The 20,371-nt window shown below is 47.3% G+C and overlaps 1 protein-coding gene across 3 annotated transcripts in view; it reads right to left on the bottom strand.

The window, feature by feature from the left end:
• The window catches only part of ATL1 (atlastin GTPase 1), a 53,680-nt gene that overhangs the window by 5,877 nt on the left and 27,432 nt on the right, over positions 1–20,371 (bottom strand). For all 3 annotated transcript variants that reach the window (XM_045017091.1, XM_045017090.1, XM_045017092.1), the window contains exons 5-12: positions 18,853–18,903; positions 16,417–16,473; positions 12,009–12,101; positions 10,620–10,758; positions 7,523–7,650; positions 6,642–6,698; positions 5,693–5,764; positions 2,023–2,454 (exon numbers count right to left, since the gene is read on the bottom strand). In XM_045017091.1, the coding sequence (XP_044873026.1) occupies positions 2,023–2,454; positions 5,693–5,764; positions 6,642–6,698; positions 7,523–7,650; positions 10,620–10,758; positions 12,009–12,101; positions 16,417–16,473; positions 18,853–18,903 (1,029 nt within the window). The remainder of the gene's footprint in view (positions 1–2,022; positions 2,455–5,692; positions 5,765–6,641; positions 6,699–7,522; positions 7,651–10,619; positions 10,759–12,008; positions 12,102–16,416; positions 16,474–18,852; positions 18,904–20,371) is intronic.

Below are 20,371 nucleotides of genomic sequence, written 5' to 3'. Positions count from 1 at the left end.
TAGAACTGGAAGGGACCTTGAAAGGTCATTGAGTCCAGCCCCCTGCCTTCACTAGCAGGACCAAGTACTGATTTTTGCCCTAGATCCCTAAGTGGTCTCCTCAAGGATTGAACTCTCAACCCGGGGTTTAGCAGGCCAATGCTCAAACCACTGAGCTATCCCTCCCCCACATATTAGCACCTCCATTGGAAACCCCTGTTAGCGGCTTGAGGCAAGGAGGCTGCACCAGGCTGATTCTTGGCATATTGGCACTTGGGTAAGTTGGCTGTAAAAACTAAAAAAATAAAGGGGGGGGCAGCAGATTTGATGTGGGTTTTTTAGTTCCAGAGCAAGCAGCAGCCCCACCCCCTCCGCCCCTCTATAAGACCCTTCAATGAGTCATGGATGGGCAGCTTTGCCTCTGAAGTACAGAAGCCAGCACATGGGGCTGGGCCCAGAGAATGACACAAGCTACCCAACACGCTTGCTGCGGGCTAGTTTAATACAGGGCAGAAGACAAGGTGGAGGGACAGGTTGTTGTTTGTTTTTTAAAGCTTTGAACAGGCTAATGTTTTGTGCCTCACTTCTGCATTAACGTAGCCCGGGTCAGGGCTGCAGGAACTGCAAACCTGAGCAGCCACAGGCGTGGCGACGCAGCAGTTACAAGGACGCTGTTGGCTCATTCAAAAAATACTTGGCGGTTGGGACTAGTGACACCGGCAGTGACCCTTGCTGCAAATGACAGCAAAAGCAGCGGTTTCCATTTGTTCAGGCTGTGCCCTGGCCAGCATTTTGTGCACCGTCAGTTGTCCCTGTTCCCATGATGTACGGTCAGTTCTTGCCCCTGCTGTGTGTGTGGGTCTTTCACAGAGCAACAGGGAAGAGCGCGGTTTGTTTAAAATAGGAAACCAGTTGTAAAATTACACAAGGGCAGGTGTCGCTATTTCTAACTCCTCCCACCCCACCCCACCTCACCCCGAACTGATGAGATTTCAAGTGGATGGTGTCCCTTGAATCATGTCAGTACAGCCTGTTGCTGTTTGTCAATGGTGAAACTCACGCTGATGTCAGTGGGTGTCTGGCCCAACACGGTGTTTAATGCACCATTTATTTGACCCACCACGCAAGTTTAAGCCACTTTTGAGGACCCTGATCTCATGAGTGCACAATGTAGGTGGAAACCGGCACGCGCCTGCAACCCTCTATCCATTGACTTGTGCTCCCATTTGTGACTTTGCATCCATTTGCAATGGTGAACTGATGTCATGGTCTGCTCAAGATCTCTACATGTTTTTTAAAAGTTAGCATTGTTGGCTTAGGCCCTGATTGAGCCAATATTTATACAGATGCTTAACTCGCATCAATAGTGCCGCTGAAGCCAACGGGATAAAGGATTGTTGAAAACCTGTGTGACCGCTATCCAACACGCTGACTTGTACTCCCCTGTGTGTCTGTTTCCAGGACCTTTACATCCACATTTCAAAATGAGGTCCCCAACCTCAGTTTACGGCCCAGGATTTACATTGTGCAGGACACACAAAATCTGAATGGGAGGCCTTGGTTTTGCACTAATGGCTAGTGGTGTCATACATTAAACAAGCTCCGGTGTCCCTGTTTCCTCCATCTTACTTCACTCCCATGACCAGGCGGGGGCAGTTCTGTTCAGGGCCCCCATACTGGGCACCAGAATTCTCAGCCTTACGATCATCTCAATAAACGAGACTGAAAACGTCCCCTATCCTTGCCTTTCCCAGCACCTAGTGCAGGTGCAGTCAGTGTGTGGCAGGTCTAAAGAAACTGTCTGGAATGGGTTAAAATGTGGTGTTTACGTTGCTCTGGAAGGCTACAGGATAGGCCATTGTCTAGAGGATGAGTGTATAGCTGACTTAAGCCCCGATCCTGCAGCTGGATGTGTGCAGGTCGTCTGATTGCAGGCCGGGGGCCCGACTGACGTATTTAAAAGCTATTTCAAAAGGCGCTGAGAATCCCAAAGCAAATCAAGGCCAAAGAATGTCTATTTTTATCACAAGCTCATGCTCTTACCTGGTCCCACAACGCTGCAGCCACTTGGTCTATTACTGCTCCCAGTTCTCTGTATTCCCCAGAGTATCTGATATATGCCCAGGTGCACAGAGTGATAAGGGTCAGCCCCATGATCATGTTGCAGAGACTGGCTATGATGTCCAAGCCAATGAAGCCGGTCACTCCGGCTATCACGTACGTGATAAAGATGACCACAAAGAGGGTTGCAGGGGTACGTGCCGCATGGAATATGTTCTTGCTGTCATTGTGCTTAATGTACTGTACGTAGAGCTCGTCTATCTCATTCTCCAGTTGCTGTAGGTAGCGGCGACTGAACTCCTCCCCACCCATCTTCTTAACACCTCGAAACAGCTTCACTGCTTCCTCCTTGAGCTCCAGGTGTTTGTTCTGAAGGTCACTGGGTGCGAGAAACGGCCGGTCTCCCCCACAAACCTATTCAGAGACAACAGTTCAGTTATGCACCAAATATTTAAGATAGATCACAGTGACTGTAGCCCCATAGGCTGGTGCTACCACCGTACAGATGATACATGATAACATAAGAACAGCCATATTGGCTCAGACCAAAGGTCCATCCACCCCTGTCTTCCGACAGTGGCCAATGCCAGGTGCCCCAGAGGGAATGAACAGAACAGGGAATCATCAAGTGATCCATCCCCCTGTCGCCCATTCCCAGCTTCTGGCAAACAGGGGCTAGGGACACCATCCCTGCCCATCCTGGCTAATAGCCACTGACGGACCTATCCTCCATGAATTTATCTAGTTCTCTTTTGAACCCTGTTATAGTCTTGCCCTTCACAACATCCTCTGGCAAGAAGTTCCACAGGTTGACTGTGCGTTGTGTGAAGAAATATTTCCTTTTGTTTGTTTTAAACCTGCTGCCTATTAATTTCATTGTGTGATCCCTAGTTCTTGTGTTAGGAGAAGGAGTAAATAACACATCCTTATTTACTTTCTCCTCACCAGTCATGATTTTGTAGACCTCCATCATATCCCCCCTTAGTTGTCTCTTTTCCAAGCTGAAAAGTCCCAGTTTTATTAATCTCTCCTCATATGGAAGCCGTTCCAGACCCCTAATCATTTTTGTTGCCCTTTTCTGAACATTTTCCAATTCCAATGTGTCTTTTTTGAGATGGGCCAACTACAGTTGCATGCAGTATTCAAGGCGTGGGCCATACCATGGATTTATATAGAGGCAATAGAATATTTTCTGTCTTATTATCTATCCCTTTCCTAATGAGTCCCAGCATTCTGTTTGCTTTGTTGACTGCCGCTGCACACTGAGTGGATGTTTGCAGAGAAGTATCCACAATGACTCCAAGATCTCTTTCTTGAGTGGTCACAGCTAATTTAGACCCCATCATTTTATATGTCTAGTTGGGATTATGTTTTCCAATGTGCGTTACTTTGCATTTAGCAACACTGAATTTCATCTGCCATTTTGTTGCCCAGTCACCCAGTTTTGTGAGATCCCTTTGTAGCTCTTTGCAGACTGCCTGGGACTTCATTTGAGTAGTTTTGTATCATCTGCAAATTTTGCCACCTCACTGTTTACCCCTTTTTCCAGATCATTGATGAATGTTTTGAACAGGACTGGTCCCAGAACAGGCCCCTGGGGGACACCACTATTTACCTCTCTCCATGCTGAAAACTGGCCATTTACTCCTACCCTTTGTTGATAAATAAACAGATCTAGAGCAGGCTTCAATGGAAATATTCTTTGGCAGTGATCACTACACCCCATAGTAAGAGTTTGCAGGATTCGGCACCAAAATCAAGTCCAGAACTCAGGATGCTGTTTCCCCAGCCATAATTGCTGTGTGATGTCATTCACGCCTACAGCAATTCAGGGAATCCAGTTTCTTGCACTGCTCTTGCTGTTATCATTGTGATTGGCTGTTGCACGGGACTCTGAACCCAGTGAACCGGCATCTCGGCATTAAAAGCTTGGCAGGTAAAAGCTTTTCAGCTAACCTTTCAAGAAGCTTTGAAAAGATGCAAACGAAGTCAGACTGCTGACTGAGCAGGCAGAAAAGCTGGATAGCAGTGAAGAGGAGATTTTGCAAGCAATTGGTCAGCAACTGTTAACTAAGTGGCAAGGTCCTGTGTGCTACGCAGCAAACTGGAGCTAAACGGAGCAGCAAGGACCCTAGCTTCTGTGGCACTCCAGTGAGCGGCTAGAAATTCTGCAGGAGCTTCTCTCAGATTCGGAACGTGGAAGCCTTTAGTGATCTAAACCAGGAATTGAGAGCACACCCAGAGCAGCAGCCCACGTGGTGGTGGTGGGGGGTCTCATTAACGTCCACATTTTCAAGGTGCTGCAATTTTTTTGTACTGAAAAATGTATAACTGTATCCTAGAAGTTGGTGGGGACGCTGGAGGCTTTGGCAGCTGCCTGGGAGTTGGGTTCTTGGCACCTGGGGACGTGTGGGGGCTGGGTGAGGATTAAGAGATTAACAAGGACCAGATTAAGGCACTGGCATTATTGGCACCGGGCCCCGAGCTCCTAAAATCACATGATATTGGAATATAAACTGTCGTCATTTAAGGAATATACGCTCCGAGCCCTCATAATTATACAGAAAGTCTTGAAACCAGCCCTGAGTGTAACCGATACAGTGAAGACTGCCAGAGTCTGAAAACAGCCTGACACAACGGCTCTGAGAGGTAGGAACTGCTCCACTCATCTCAGTTAACTCGGAAACCCACTGTTCTGAGGTGGCCCCCGCCAACATCGTCCCAGCAGAGGGCTCGGTGGGTGGGGGAGTGGGAAGGAGTCTTGCTGTTGCCATTCCTTCTTTGTGGGTTTGGTGGGGTGGGGCTCCGACACACACAGCCCTCTGTTGTCACCGTGTGCCTGGCCTGCCATAATCCAGCACTGGGCTTCACAGGTTAGACAGATTTTTCCATTAACATATTACTTTGTCTCCTTCAGAAAGCCCATCTCGTTGAGATGAATGGTGAGGCAGCTTACGCCTTTCAGAACATTTGGTTCAGGCTCTCTGCAGACTCAAGAAAACACTCCGACTGTTGATGCTTGACTCAGCTCCCCTTCCAGTGCCAGCCATTCTAGCGCACCTATTTTTGCTCTTAAATCTCTTGCACTGGTAGACAGATACTTATTTAGAGTTATATTTTTGGCCACATACATATGTGTATTTAACACCTTACTCTGACAGCTTGTTACATGCCTGTGATCTCAACCTGCCCCTCCTCCATTTCACAGAGCGTCTTATCTCTACCCCAGAGCAAGTGCCTTAGAAAAAGGAAACTCCTCATTAGTCACTAGTTTAAGGGGGTTATTTTTAATTCACTGCAAGCTGCTCAAGATTATTTTGGTGTTGTGTGGGGTACGGAATCTCAAATCCAGCCTCCCTTCTATTGGGAGAGATGCTGTCTCACATAACTTGCTCAAACAGCTCCTTGTTGCAACCAGGAGTAGAAGAAGCGAGCCCTGAATGTCTGACTGGGATCCTTCACTGAGCATTTTAGCTGGCTGAGATACTTAAAACTAAAATCCCTGCCAAGTTTATTGAGAAGTTTAGATCAATAAATCCTGGCCAGGCACAGAGGCTGCTTCGCAAACTGCCTTGTAAAGGGAGAGCATGTGCAGCCTTATTACTTTGGCGGAAACATCTGAAGTCCAGGACAATATGAGCTGTTTCCTTACCTCTTCCATTCTCTTATTGTAGGTATCCTTGGCAGTGGCAACTGCTGCTAAATTGTTAGCCTCAGCTGTGGCCTGCAAGCGGGACGCAAAACACAATGCAAGTTTCAGATCAACCGATGTCGTTGCAGATGGGAGAGAAGCAGGCTGGGTTAGTAACATATCCATATCCATCGACCTGCACGGGTGGGTGCATGCGCACTCCCCACATGTACAAAAATGAAAAATAATAAACAGCTCGACCCGACCCTCCCCCTAGTAACAACTTGACCCCAGCCCTCCATTCTACAGTCACCTCTGCCTTTTCCTGCAAAAGCCTGAGTGAATAGATGCACCTTACACCAAACTCTTATGGACAACAGACGAGCTCAGAGAGCAAATTCCAGAGCCAAGAGCCTTCTGCCAACAGCGCCCTGCTTCTAGACACCAGCCTGTTAAAATCTGCTAGCAAAAGCAGCTGAGCTGATCTTAATTGCCACTGGTGCACTGGGACAAAGGGCTGGTGTCTCAAGAAGGCAGATCCCAGCTCCTAGTGGGATTTATAGATGCACCTTGACTTGTAGTTAGTAGTAAATAGGAAGCCAATTCCTGCAGGAATCCAAAGCCAGAGGCAGTAAAAACCCCTCATGCTGCAGCTATGGGAAATGTTAAGAAAACATTGGCAATGACCGGGCGTATGTACACAGCTATTCCCTCTGCCTTGGGAAAAACACCTCAGAGTGCCTAACTCACTTCTGAAAATGGGAATCAGGGCCCTAAGTCACTTCGGTGCTTTTGAAAATTTTACCCCAAGATTTCCAACAAGGTTTTGCTTCGATTAGCATATTTGAGCCTCGGAGAACAGACTCAAAGCCCTCCATTAGCCTAACAGCTCAAATGCCCGCGTAACAGAAAATCAATGTGAATCACTGTAGACAAGCTCATGCCAGCCAACAGCATACGGCATAAATACCTGCAACATTGATTTGGGATGTGGCAATTCTTCTCCTTGATAAATCTTTATATATGCCTAGGAAACAATACAAACACAGCGTCACATTTAACAGCATGTTTATTCAAGACACACACACCCCTTACACATGCACCATTAAGGAGATTTTTAAAAGGGACGTAGATGTCCAGCTCCCTGCAGGGAATGGTCCCTTTTGTGCTGAACAGCACTGATAGGGTGACCATATTTCCTAAAGTAAAAATGGGACGGCCCAGGGCTTGCCTGAGCCACTCCCCCGCCCGCAGAGCTCACTGGAGCCACCCCTCCGCCCCCAGCGAGCGCCATGCTCCCCAGGACTGGGGCTGACCCACAGATCCCTGCTGCATAGCACCTCGTGTCACTTCCCCCCCCAAAAAAACCATTCCTCCATGCCCCCTAGGGGGCCCACCAGGCTTTTTTTTGTAAACTGGGCATTTGTTCACTTGCCAATTAATCAGTTGGGAAGAGCAAATGGGACAAATGCCCGTTTTTGTCAAAAAAGTCAGGACAGCCAAGACAGAGCATAAAAAGGGGACTGTCCTAGCCAAAATGGGACATATGGTCACCCTAAGCATTGGTTTAGACTTCGCCACAGACTTCCTGTGCTACCCTGGGCAAGTCACTTAGTCTCTGTGTGCCGCAGCGCCCCCATCTGTTCAATGGGGATAACAGCACCAGAGAGTGGTGAGGCTACTCAGACTCCAAGGTTATGGGGGCCAGACAAATACCTTCACTAGAAAGACGTGCACTTTTCCCCAGTCTGTGTATCACAAACCTTCCTTTACTGCTCACTTAAATCGGGAAAAAACGCAAACACTTCCCAGCTGAATAACCGTGATCTCGCATGGTTTAGGAGCCAATACCTTAAAGTATTCCACAAGGCCTCGACAGGTGATGTTATTTCCATTGATCTCCTTAACATCTAGGCTCTCGGGGCTAAGGAGCCAAGGAATCAACACCTTCAAGTTCTTGATGAACTCGTCATCTATTTCTGTAAGCAAACCCCGCGTCAGATCCAGATCAGCACAACTCACACTTGTGCTGCAATACGCACATGCGAAACATTAGCAGCTAACGCCAGCCATCCTGTGACTGAGAGGCAGCCTGAGTGAATGATGGCTGTACTCAGAAGTGATAATACTACATTAGTGCTATTTGTCTGAAGCATAATACACACCGTTATGATACATTTTCAAAGCAGTCTCCTAAATGGCACCCACAAAGTTTGCACCCACAGCCATCTGCATGCACAAAGCTGCTTTTGCATGATCAAGCAGGTAACCGATGCCTCCAGAACGGGTAACTGTGGCCTTGTTGCATGGAGTCAGGTCCTGCAGGTCTTGAACAAGGGGGTCTGGGAGAGTCATCACACACCGATCCTCTGCCTGGCAGCTCACAGACAGCAGCTGGGACCGCAGTCCATGAAGCCCAACTGGGGCATAAGCCCCGCCTCAATGCTCTGATTGGGAGAGTTCCAAGGCGCCTGATTGGGCCACAGCCCCTATTTAAGCCAGAGGAGGAAACAGGAAGTTGTTTGTAGTTCAACTGGGCTTCACACAGCTATGGACTGCTAGTCTGGTGCTTACCTGTTCCTGACTCATCCTGATTTGAGTAACTGCCCCCTGGTTGCTGCCCTCCAATCTGTCTCTCCATTCTGATCTGCTAGCATTCAACCCAGCCTGGTTCCTGATAACTGGCTCCCGGCCCCTGACTCCTCAGCTTGCAACTGATTCTAACCCCTAAGCTAGGCCACCGAGGCCTCAGTCCTGAAACATGGCAAGTTACGTGCTCTGCTCAACCAGTGCCTGTGTCCAAAAGCAACCTGAGTATGGAAATACTGTGCCCTTTTCTCTCTCCCTTGGCACTCCTGTTTTGAAAAACATCACATTAGGACCTGAAAACTTTTGGTCTACAAGTTTAAAAGAATAAGAATTGTTCTTCCCTGCTTTTTACTGCACTCCACTGATGAGATTTCTCAGACTGAGATCGTAGTCCTTTCTGGGTACTGCACACTGAAATATTCATATGCAATATTTGAAAACTATTGGGACCATTAGACCAGAGGGGAGGGATAGCTCAGTGGTTTGCGCATTGGCCTGCTAAACCCAGGGTTGTGAGTTCAATCCTTGAGGAGGCCATTTAAGGATCTGGGGCAAAAATTGGTCCTGCTAGTGAAGGCAGGGGGCTGGACTCAATGATCTTTCAAGGTCCCTTCCAGTTCTAGGAGATTGGTATATCTCCAAATATTAAATTAAATTTAAATTAACTCCTAGAACCTGCAGATTGAGAGCTCTTGTATACGCATTAGAGTATCACAACTACTGCTGCCGGTTGGCTCCAGTTTGTCCTCCTCACTATGGCTGTAAATTTCTTTGCTGTATTGTGAAGCAGTGAGGTTTTCATGCAAGACATCTGTAGTAAGGCTTCTCTTTGCTTAAATGGTTCAGTGGCGATTAATTTGCCCTTTGGATAATCTTTTATTATGAATCCTGCAGGCATTTCACTGCTGATTTTTATCGCTGACCTTTCTAAAGTATTGTCTTTGCCAGTCAAAATACAGAAACAGAGAATGCCTAGAACATGTAGCTCCACCATAACACTGACTAACTAAACAGATGCTACTGCAGCTCAGAAACACTGCTAGGGGAGGGCTGTGCTAGACCTAGATCTAGATTCATTGCCTCCTGCTAGTACCAAGGGCATCTTCCCCAGAGGTGCTAACGTCATCGCTGGAAGTTAATGGGCTCCGTTGCCATCTTGACCGATTCAGACGAGATCACCCAGAACTGCAGGACCAAGTCATTTTAACTTACAACATCTACAACATATTTTCTATGAAACAGCAGGAAACTGGACAGTGCAAGCGAAAGGGACTGTCTGGGTATGCAAAGCGTAACAACAGTGACATATTTTCCTCTGATTAGTTCTGAGCGAGCAGAGGAAGCAGTGGGCAGCTTTGAGGGGAAAGAGAAGTGGAATGATGAGGCTCCAATATACCAGTTCTTTCGAAAACAGTCATCAAGTTCTAGCTGGCTCCTAAAGTTTTCCTTGGAACTAAGGGGTGAAATCTATAGAGGATAATTCCCATTTGATACTGACTATCTTATATAGCCCTTTTCTTTTAACTGGTTCCAATTGTGTCAGATGAGTAGGATGTATGGTCCCCTTAGCAGACACTAGAGCGTGTAACAGCCAAAAAGCAAGTTCTTTTGTCTAATTGTTTAGTTTGATGCTAAAGGAACATTTTCTTTCCTTCTAAGAGATTTCAAGAAGAACGTAACTATGGGTTAAATGACTGCAACGCAGAGCAAATGCTTTGCAACCACAAATAAAATTAACTTAAAAATCCACAGCCCACAAATCCATTGGAACAGAAATGCAGCCCCAGGCTCCTGAGCTACTAAGATTTCCCTCCAGGGAAACCATTAATCGTCTGACTCCAGAAGACTACATTTTGCTTTGGAAAGCTTTTTACACCAAAGTCTCTCAGTTTTAAGGACCATTTTTTAAACTGGGCTTCCATTTTTCCACAAGCACAGTCTTGCTCCACAGTGAGCTGCTTCCACAACTTTGTGCCTGTACTGAATTACTGGCAAAAATATCAATTAATTATAGGTGCAAAATGATGCATCTAAAAATGCAAACCTCAGCTGCTGGCGTCACTTTGTTCTCAGCCATCTGCCTGGAACTTTATCTTTTTATTATGTGTTAGCAGATCCTAACACATCCCTTTGTAAGGCTAAAAGCACTGAAATGTACAGGCATGAAATGTTGGTTGGATTCAGAAGGGGTTATCTATGTTCAGCACTGCTTTCCACAGGTGTTTTACCAAAAATATTTGAAAGGGCTTCAGGAGAGAATAGGATATCTGACAATGTGTATAAATAAAGCAATCATTCAATTGCAAAGGTAAATGATCAGATTCAATATCAAACTATAGCTTTTAGCTTTCCATCAAACCTTTTAGTTTTCCATCAAAATTTGGGTTGGTGGCTACTTTCAAGCCAGGATGAGGTAACAGAAAGCAGGAGATGTTTGTGAAACAGGAATGGATGTGTTTTCTGACATTCTGCAATTCTTCATGTTGATTTCCTGAGACCTACGAGAGATCGGCTTGATGTTAGCATATTTACATTTTATGTGGACATCAGATATGTTACATTAAAGTGTGGAGTACATACTGCAAGAGGACTGACTGTTTAAGGAAAGTGTATTCAGGGGGAGGTTTACGCATGCTTTATGAGGCCAAAGACAGAGCTTTTCCAGCAACCAAATAACATTTATGTCTCACTCTGACCACATGCCCTGGAGCGTGTTATTACTCTGAAAAATGTGTAGGCAAGAGTCTGACTAGAATACAAAACCATCTCAGGAGTTCATAGCCGGGGTTTTCTTGATCCCCCTTTAATTAGGTCTTTTCATTCATTTCCACTATCAAATCATCCATACATTTCCTGACTACTTCTAACGGTGCCCTCGCCCATACATTTTATTATACTATCAATGCAAAATTCTTCCTGATCACGTACTTATCCTTTATTTCCCATCTGAAATGTATGTTGCCCAGAAATCTCTATGGTGGAACAGCCTAACTCTGTACACTTCTCCAGGTATTTTCATTATTGCTCCTAAGAGCGATGGAGGGATTTTGTTTTCATTCTGCTCTTCCCACCTGTGGCATCCCCATCATTGGAGAGGTAGTGAGCTCACCCGTCAATTTTCCACATGAGCCACCCCCTCCTATCGCAGTACTTGTCTTTCAGCTTTAAATGTGCACCATGCAGCCTTTGCTAAGTCATCTCCAAGGCTGTCATCTGGCAAGGTGTGCATGAGGGAGCAGAGCTGTGTGTGTTTCAATGCAAGTGTGAGCAAAGGCTATGGTGGGTTATTCTTGGTCCTCCATAAGATGTGGTAGTAACAGGCAAACCCAATCCTTTACTTTCAAGACCACTGGCCAAAAAGGGTGTGTGTGGAAAACAGATGTATCTGAGGAGTGATGCTCTGGATTGCGAGTCTCAACGTGCACATGAGGTGTCTCCACATACTATCTTTCCAGGAGTAACTTGGTAACCACTCAGTCCAATTGCTCTGTACTCTGTCTCCTGCTCATCATGTCCTCCTTGAGTTTACATGCACCTGCCCTGTGCAGAGTCAGGGTCTCCAGCCCAGCCTACGTTCTATTTGTACAGTGATATGGGGAGAGCAGCAGCTCCCTGGGTTAGGAGATGAAAGGCTTTCTAAGTCATTCTTGAATCCCTTTCCATCAAACATATCTCATCTGGCCAGGTCAGCTCAGAACTAATTCATGCCAAGTTCATGCCAAACAGCATCCAGAAATGTAGGACAAACCTTAAGACGTTTTTCCAAAAATTCTGAACCACCATCAGCTCCGTAGGAAAATTCATACGGGAAACTCCAGTCACGAACAAGGAATATGAGAGACTAAAAAACACAAGTAGGAAACAAAGAGAGGGCTCGTTAGTACTGTGCTCTCCAGGATGGGCCTGAGCCACTGAAGTCCAAACACTCGTTGGCTACACTGGACTTTGGATCAGGCCCTATGTTGTTTGGCTTTTGTCTTGTCTTCCACAAGAAAAATGACAACTGGAGCTGGGTGGATAATACAAACATAATTGTACAGGTTATCTTCACAGATGAATAAAACCGTAGCCATGTTCACACCCACTTTACGCTCACTTCCCACAAATATTCAAGCCTTCCAGTTTCACTGGCAAAAAAGACTGGAGAGAAATGAATTTTAAAGTCCCATGCAAAATATTCATGGCCGAAGTGCTCACATGCTCATCCAGTCAAGGAACAGAAGAAAATACCATGCACTTGTATCACCAATCACAACTGAGCACCACTGCGTGAATGTTGAATATTCGTCATCCTGCCATAGACATATCAAATACCATACATAAAATACATGCACAATTTTAAAAGTTACTGCTTCATCAAACTGGAAAACAATAGCTACATTTAAGGAAACTGAAGGATGAACAAAAGGAAGTGACATTTATTTTATAATTATTCACTGTGACTTACTCACTCAGCTCCAATGGCAACTTCTTCGGGTCCTAAATTTGTGATTATTTTGGGTGAAACACTGCCCTGTGCAATGGGTGCTCTTGGAACTGAAGGGGAACCAATGTGGTGCACAGACCATTGTGCCAGGACTCCGCACAGGGGAGACCCCCCACTCTGTGATTAGCTGTTCCGCAGATGAAAACCCCCTGCCCAAAATTTGCATACAATACTATATATCTAATGGGCATTTGAGGCTCTAGATTGAAAAGCACTGCCAATTATTTGGGCACTTCCTGTTCTACCTAGAATGTGAGCATTTGGATAGAACAATAGGTAGGTGCATGTTCTGCAAAATTTAAAGGAAGTTTGCTAACCAGCACAAAGGGAATAAGATCCCTAACTTCAGCCACAGTTAGTTTTATCCTATGGGAAATTAACAGCTTTGAATTTTTTTTTTCAGCCTTGACTGGGCATCTTTCCAAGCTGCCTCTTAATGAGAAACATATGTAGCATGAGAGGATAAATATGAAATCACTGAGTTTTGTAATCTTTATTGAGGCAGCCAAAGTTTCTGTTCAAGAAATAAATAAATGCCAATGCGGTCAAGTTACAATCGTTTCAAAAAATAATTTTCAAGGCATGTCCTGCATTCGAGATCTGATTTACACAGCACGTACCTAAGCGACAGTGTATGTGCCTGGGGTTTGGAGAGCAGGCAGTTGCATGCAGAAGCCAAAAACGGCCCTGCAGAAATGCCAGGGTTGCTCTCACACAGATGAACAAACAGGTCAATAGCTGGAAATATGTTTATTGGAAATGCAGAGAAAAAATGGCTGTTGCTTAAAATAAAAATTATACCGAGAGAGCAAGAGAGAGACCGCTTTCCCTCCTTACTCTCTCTCCATAAAGCATTGTCTTTAGTGAGACAGTGAGACATAAAATTGACAACTGCTACGAACATTACAATCTGTGAAAAATGTATGTATCTGTCTATTTCAGACTACACCCTGCTCCAAGGTTACGGCGACACAGCAAGGGAAGGTATGACCATAGCACTGACAGGCATAGCCCCACTAGCTTTAATCTAGCTACCACAGGTAACAGCAGCGTAGCCATAGCAGCAGCCGCTAGCAACCAGAGAACATACTGAGGGTCCCCGGTGGGCTTGTACTCCAGTTGCTACCCTGTGCCGCTACGTCCTCATTACTATTGTTAACGGCGCTAGATTGATGCTAGCACGGGTCTGCCTACCCATGCTACAGTCACCTTCACTTGTAGTTCAGATAATCCTGTGGCACGCCTCTGTAGCAAGACCCGTTTTCACAAGTAGGTTACACATGCTCTGACTCCGATTCAGAAGTCATTGCATGGTGGCCGAGGCGCCCCAGCTTCCTCTTGCTTTGTTGCACCTCAAGCCAGCCCAAGCTGTACACCAAGAGTGACACCTTTCCCAGAGGCAGCAAGGCAGTCAGGCATCTCCGTGTAGGCAGGGCCTCTAGGGTTTTCTCAGCTACCACTTCATTCTTGCCCGTATTTCTTACGTACGCTGATTCCCACAGCTTCACACACCGATTCCTACATTTTAAGGCCAGAAGGGACCCCTGTAACCCAGTCTGACCATCTGGGTACCCCAGGCCACAGAACCTCCCCCAGTGCCTGCAGAAAGACCCACAATCTCAAAGTGATGGGGAATCTCCCACATCCCTAGGTTAAGTTGTTCCAATGGTTAATTTACCCTCAGTATTAAAAATAAATAAATAAACTTTGCACCTTATTTTTCGTCATACTTTGTCTAGCATCAGCTTCCAGCCATTAGATCTAATTGTGTTTTTTAATGCTAGATTGAAGAGCCATTTACTATCAGAAATCTCTTTTCATGTAGGTACTTGTAAACCATGATCAACTCCTCTCTTAATTGTCTCTTGGAGGAACTAAACAGATGCAGCTTGTGAAGTCTCTCACTGCAAGGCAGGTTTTCCAGACTTTCAGTCATTTTTGTTGCTCTTTTCTGAACCCTTTCCAATATTTCAACATCCTTTTTGAAGTGTGGACACTGGAACTTACTGGACACTGTCTCTAGGAACAGCCCCACTAATGCTGTATTCAGAGGTAACACCAGCTCCTTACTCCTCCTGATTCATGTTCCCTGCTTACACATCCCAGGACTGGGGTCATCTTCTTACATAAAGCATCACATGGGGAGTTTGTGTTCAGTTCATTATCTACCATTACCCTTAAATCCTTTTCAGTGTCACTACATTCCAGGATGCTGTGTCCCATCTGGGTTATCTACCTTAGCTGTTCCTAGCTGCATGCCCTGGAATTTGGCTGCATTAAAATGCAGGTTGTTCAAATGAACCTATCTTACCAAGCGACCCAGGTCGAGCAGTATAGCTGCCCTATCCCCATCAATTTGTGTGTTGTCTGCAAATTTTACCAGTAGTCAATTTCTGTTTTCTTCCAGATCATTCATTGATGAAGATATTGAGTAGCACTGAGCCAAGAATCCCTCCCTGCTGAGCCCACTAGAAACACCCCCATAGGATGATATTCCCTATTTACAATTACTTTTTGTCATCTGTCAGCGAACCAGTTTTAAGCCAGTTAATAGGCACTAGCCTTATTTTGTATAGCGCTATTTTTTTTCAATGAGAATGGCTCCTGGGACTATGCCTTACAGAAACCTGAGCCTATAATGTCAACACAGTGGTACCCTTTGCTGGGCTCCTAAATCCCACCCTCTGTCCTATGCCCCAGTCCACGTCATTCTGCACCCACCTCTAATGCTACAAAAATCTGCTCCCACCTCCTGCACCGCTTTCCAACCACACGAGTGGGTCAACTGATGTGCTCACCCAGAGCAGGAACCAAAGGAGTACAGCAGTATGACTGACTTTGCTCAAAGACAAAGAGAGACTGGGTAGGCTGCAGATTTAAGGAACTGCTAAGCAACCGCCTCATTATTAGCATCTGCAGCAGCTGCCTGATGGATCAGCTTCTCCATCCCCGCTTCATCTGCTTTTTATTTATTCATTCACGTTTGCTTCCAGTTGGAGCGGGCCTGTGAAAGCAGGTAATCCTCTCACTGCGCCATTCACTCCTCTGGCATCTCTTGCCAGCTAAAGAGGCTAGAGACACATCCTCCGACGGTCGCCATTTGAAGTGCCTGTTTTATTTCGAGTGGGAAATGGAAGTACAAATAAAACTGTTCTTACCTGTGAACAGAATCGCCTTTAAATTGATCTTTTCCATAGATCTACCCTCTTGGTCATCGGGAAGAATGTTTATTAAATTTAAGGCCCCTTGTTCTGCAGAGCAGCAGAAATTCCACTGGAACCAAGGGACAGCGCGGAAGTGGGTTACATTCTATAGCTAGTCAGTGTTCTGATCCCGCCCGTGTGCTATGCTGTGCTGTCAGTGACGTGCCATGTGCCTGAGACCCAGCCTGCCTTGTCCAGAATGATGACAGTGCCCAGGGGTCTGCAGGCTGGGGAGACTTTAATGGGGAAAACGGAGAGATCTTGGACTTTGCTAGAGAGCAGGGGAGCAAGACACCTTTCCTTTGTGCCTCTGCTCAGCAAAGGTCTCACAGTGCCTTGATTTATTTGGGTTTCCTCTCCCCCCATATCGCAAACAGCAGTGACACCTGCTGGCGAGGCCAAAAGGTTCCTATCAAAGCTAATCTCTGCTAGAGAATAACCTTAGCCGTGACGGTCATGTTACTCACCTGGAAAGGTTTCAGGAAGGTTTCCTCCATGGCCAGCCTGCCATATTCCGTAAAGAGCTAAAACGAGGAGCAAAACAAGGAGGGAACTTTTAGTTTCAAAGTCTATCGTGCAGTACAGCTGCTCTTGCGCCATGCAAGGGCTAGCGTCACTATTTGGTTTCTAGGTTTGTGCCGTTTCCAGGGCTATAGCGAAGGTCTGCTTGGTTGTGCATGTTCAGCTCGCAGTGTGGAGGTATATTAAGCTGCTGTTAATACACCGCTACCTTGATATAACACGAATTTGGATATAACGCGGTAAAGCAGCGCTCCGGGGGGGCGGGGCTGCGCACTCCGGTGGATCAAAGCAAGTTCAATATAACACGGTTTCACCTATAACGCGGTAAGATTTTTTGGCTCCCCAGGACAGCGTTATATCGAGGTAGAGGTGTATCAGCTGTGCTCAGTCTTGACTTCCACGATCTCCGTACAGAATTCTTGGTTGCCAAATAAGTGTGCGGGGGTTAATGTAGAAATGGATTGAGTCTTCTGCTGGCTTGTGCGCTGGCATCCTCCAGTGCTTCCCATGCTACACCAAATTGTCACAAGCCTGGAGCCTTTGACCATTTGAACACTGATGGAAATGGGATTAAGAAACAGGCATTCGCCCTGAGGGGCCTGAATGCTGCAGCCTGGGCTCCAAACGTCCACTGACTAAAGACAGTGCGGTTAGCCACTAACATCTCACCCAGGTTTCAGTTTGGATGTTTTTTTGGCGTATCAGATAGATTTGGAGGTTCTCCAACCTTTGGCCTATTTCTTCTCAACAGAGGCAAAATCTACTACATCACAAGTCCCTAAAAATGGATCCACATGCTAAAAAACCCAACCCCAAATGTTATTTCAAAATGAGTGGATGTTTTGGGAGGGGGTGTGTTTTTTTTAAATATCAGCAGATATTTACCCTGTAACCTGGGCTGGCCAAAACAATGCAGAAACCATCCTGTGGGAAACTGGAGTTGTTCCAGGCTGGCTTTTGCCTTTCTTTCTCTCACCTAGTTTTTCAATAAGAAAATCCAAGCACACCAAACTACCCAAAGACTTCCTCAGAGGCTGGATGGGGCAGCCATTACCAAAACATTCCATTCGTTACTTGCCCCTAAACAACCAGGGCCATATGCCCAAGGTTTAATCAGCCCAGCAGCATTTGTGCCACCATCAGGGATCCCAGTTTCTGAAGTTATAACACCAGTATCCATCCTCCTCTTTGGGCTCTTTCAGTGACCAGAAGGCGAATCTGCCACCCAGCGCTACGTAAACTGTACGGCTGTTGTCAACGTTCCACTCATTATGGGCAAGACTGTGGAGGGGGTGAGCACCCACTCCTGGGTGTAGCCCCATCATCTGCACTAGGGCTACTCCGAGGAGTAAGGGCGCTACAGTCTGCTCCTATGAGACTTTCCTGGATTAATCTTTGCCTCCCTCTCAGCACATCGATCTCACCGGTGCTAACGGCTCTCAGGTGCAATGGTGAAGGGTGGCACTACAAAACCCTAAGGCAGCTAGTTAACAGTTAAATGCTGGATATCTGAACAACAGACGCCCTTAATTCCCTCAGACCAAGGGATTAATAACGAACACAGCTGGTTGCTAGAAGTTGCCAGTAAGTAGCTGCAGGATGAGCAGCACAATCCCGTACAGAGCACACGTAGCAAGGTCTGGGGGCGGGGGCACTCAAGGGCCCCAGGTAGCTTTGTGCACCGCTTACTGAAAGCCAGCTGGAATTACCTCAGGCCCCAGCTCAGAAGACTGAGCTGAGGAAATTGGCCTCCAGTTCCTTGGAACTGATTTTTACAGAGAAACCCAAAGCCACGGGCCCTCCTGAGTTCAGCAGCAAAAGGCTGGAGAAACAGGTACCCACAGAGCGAGAGGGCGGGAAATGCGCCGCTTTGCCAATGCAGAAGCACATCATGACCACAGGGCCGGACTCAAACAGCCCCTCTGGTCATTTGTTGCCTAGTTTTATCTTTTCTCTCCAGCCCTGAGTCTGTGCCCCGGTTTGCCCTCCACACACACCATCCGACAAGCTACAAAAGAGAAATCTAAGGCTCCTTGCTGACCCCGCCAGAGCCTGCTCTTGTTCCCACTGAGACAATGGGAGTTCGGCCATTGACTTCTATGCTAGATGGACCAGGTCCAAAGTAGATGGGCTTAAACAGCTTAGAGGAAACAGGTTCCGCCCCCTTCGTGACTGTTCCTAACTGCCCATTCACTGCAGAACAATAACCTCTACACCAGATGAGAGCCCGTTGTTTATTTACTTAAATGCACGTTTCCAGTGCAGAAGGCAAGCAGGCCAAAAGGAGGCGTTTTAGGACAAGCACCACCAATGAAAGCATGATAGATTAACGCCCCTCTTCTGACCCCCCCCCCGCCCCGCCAAGAGCACCAGGAGGTTACCTGTAAGTGCTGGAGATCATCTTCTTGAACGTTCTGGGATAAGTTGTACACCTGTATTTAAAAGGAAATGTTTAGAGGACTTAAAATGTCCTGCCCTTCCGATACAGCATTCGCAATGGCCTTTCAATTAGCTACATTCTGACTCAAAACCAATTTTACATTATTTATTTGTATTACAGGAGTGACCAGAGCCGAGTCCCGTCAGGGTGGGGCCCCGTTGTGCAAGGCACTGTACAGACACAGTACAAGACTGTCCCTGTCCCAGCGAGCAACACGTCCAGCAGGTGCTCCTAGAGCCAACACACAGGAGAACAGGTGCTGGCCTACTGTTTGTGTCACACACACACACACACACACACACACACACACACACACACACACCTCTACCTCTCTGCTCTGGACAATGCACCAGCAGGCTGCCAAAGGCTGGGGCCCCAGGACGTGTGGGCCAGGCACTTTGGTGGGTCTTTTTTCCTATTACTTGGAGCAGGAGCAGCTGAAGCTCCCTAAAAGTGGGGGGCCCCCGGCACCTGAACCACGGCCCTGCCCCCGCGTGCAGGGCCGGCTCCAGACCCCAGCGCGCCAAGCGGCGCTTGGGGCAGCGTCCCGCGGGAGGGCAGCAGGCGGCTCCCCTGACCTGGGGTGTTAAACTTGGCACCATTTTGGCTAGCACTGTCCTCCCCCTCTGACTGGTCTCCTGCAGGACCCCCGGGGCAGTGCCCATCTGCACAGGCAGGCTGGCTGGGTGCTAGAACAGGGAGCCTCTGGCAGCCTATGCAGAGATGTGTCACGATATGATAAACACCATCAGCTCACGGGAGCCGACCTATGGCCGCTTCCCCGAACCATCCCTCCTCAGCCCCTCCACGTTAACAGGGGAGATGATGTGGCCACCCGCTGTTGTTCCTGCCAATGGATCTGGCCCTGTGGTGCCCTGAGTCAGATATGGAGGGCCCCAGGCACCTGACAGACTTCAGCCAGGTCCATCTGGGACTGGAGCACGTCTCAATCAGCCCATCCTTGGGGAAACGCACTCCTTCCCGGTGCCAAGGGCGGCCCTGTCTTCAGGGTCAAAATGGCGAGGAGCCTACTTGAATTCTGGCCCATAGTTTGCAAGGTGCACTGGGAGCTCCCAGGATGAGCAGGGCTATACGCAGGGACGTGCGCAGGAATTTAAAATTGACCCCCTTTTGGAGGGGCGCGTTCTGTGCCCCTGCTGAGGCCCAGTGCCGGAGGAGCTCACTCTCCCCCCATCATTCCTATCGCAGTAGTCCCGGGGTGGGAGGAGCTGTCAGCTCCCACCACAGCCTTGGGGCCGGAGAAGTTCTGAGCCCCCAATGATTATTGGGGGGCCCAGGCCCCTGCTTGCCTCCCTTATGCACTCCCCTGGCTATCCAATACACGAGATGGTTGTTCTTAATATCTAGAGGAGGGTTCCTATAGCTGCAGTACAGAACAGTTCCAGCAAAGAGACACCATCTATATTTTCCTCACATCCTCCTCCAGTCATGTGCCTGCA

Source organism: Mauremys mutica, chromosome 4 (assembly GCF_020497125.1).
Source record: "Mauremys mutica isolate MM-2020 ecotype Southern chromosome 4, ASM2049712v1, whole genome shotgun sequence".
NCBI lineage: Eukaryota > Metazoa > Chordata > Testudines > Geoemydidae > Mauremys > Mauremys mutica.
Note: the sequence above shows the minus strand (reverse complement) of the source record. Positions and strands in the feature narration are given on the sequence as shown.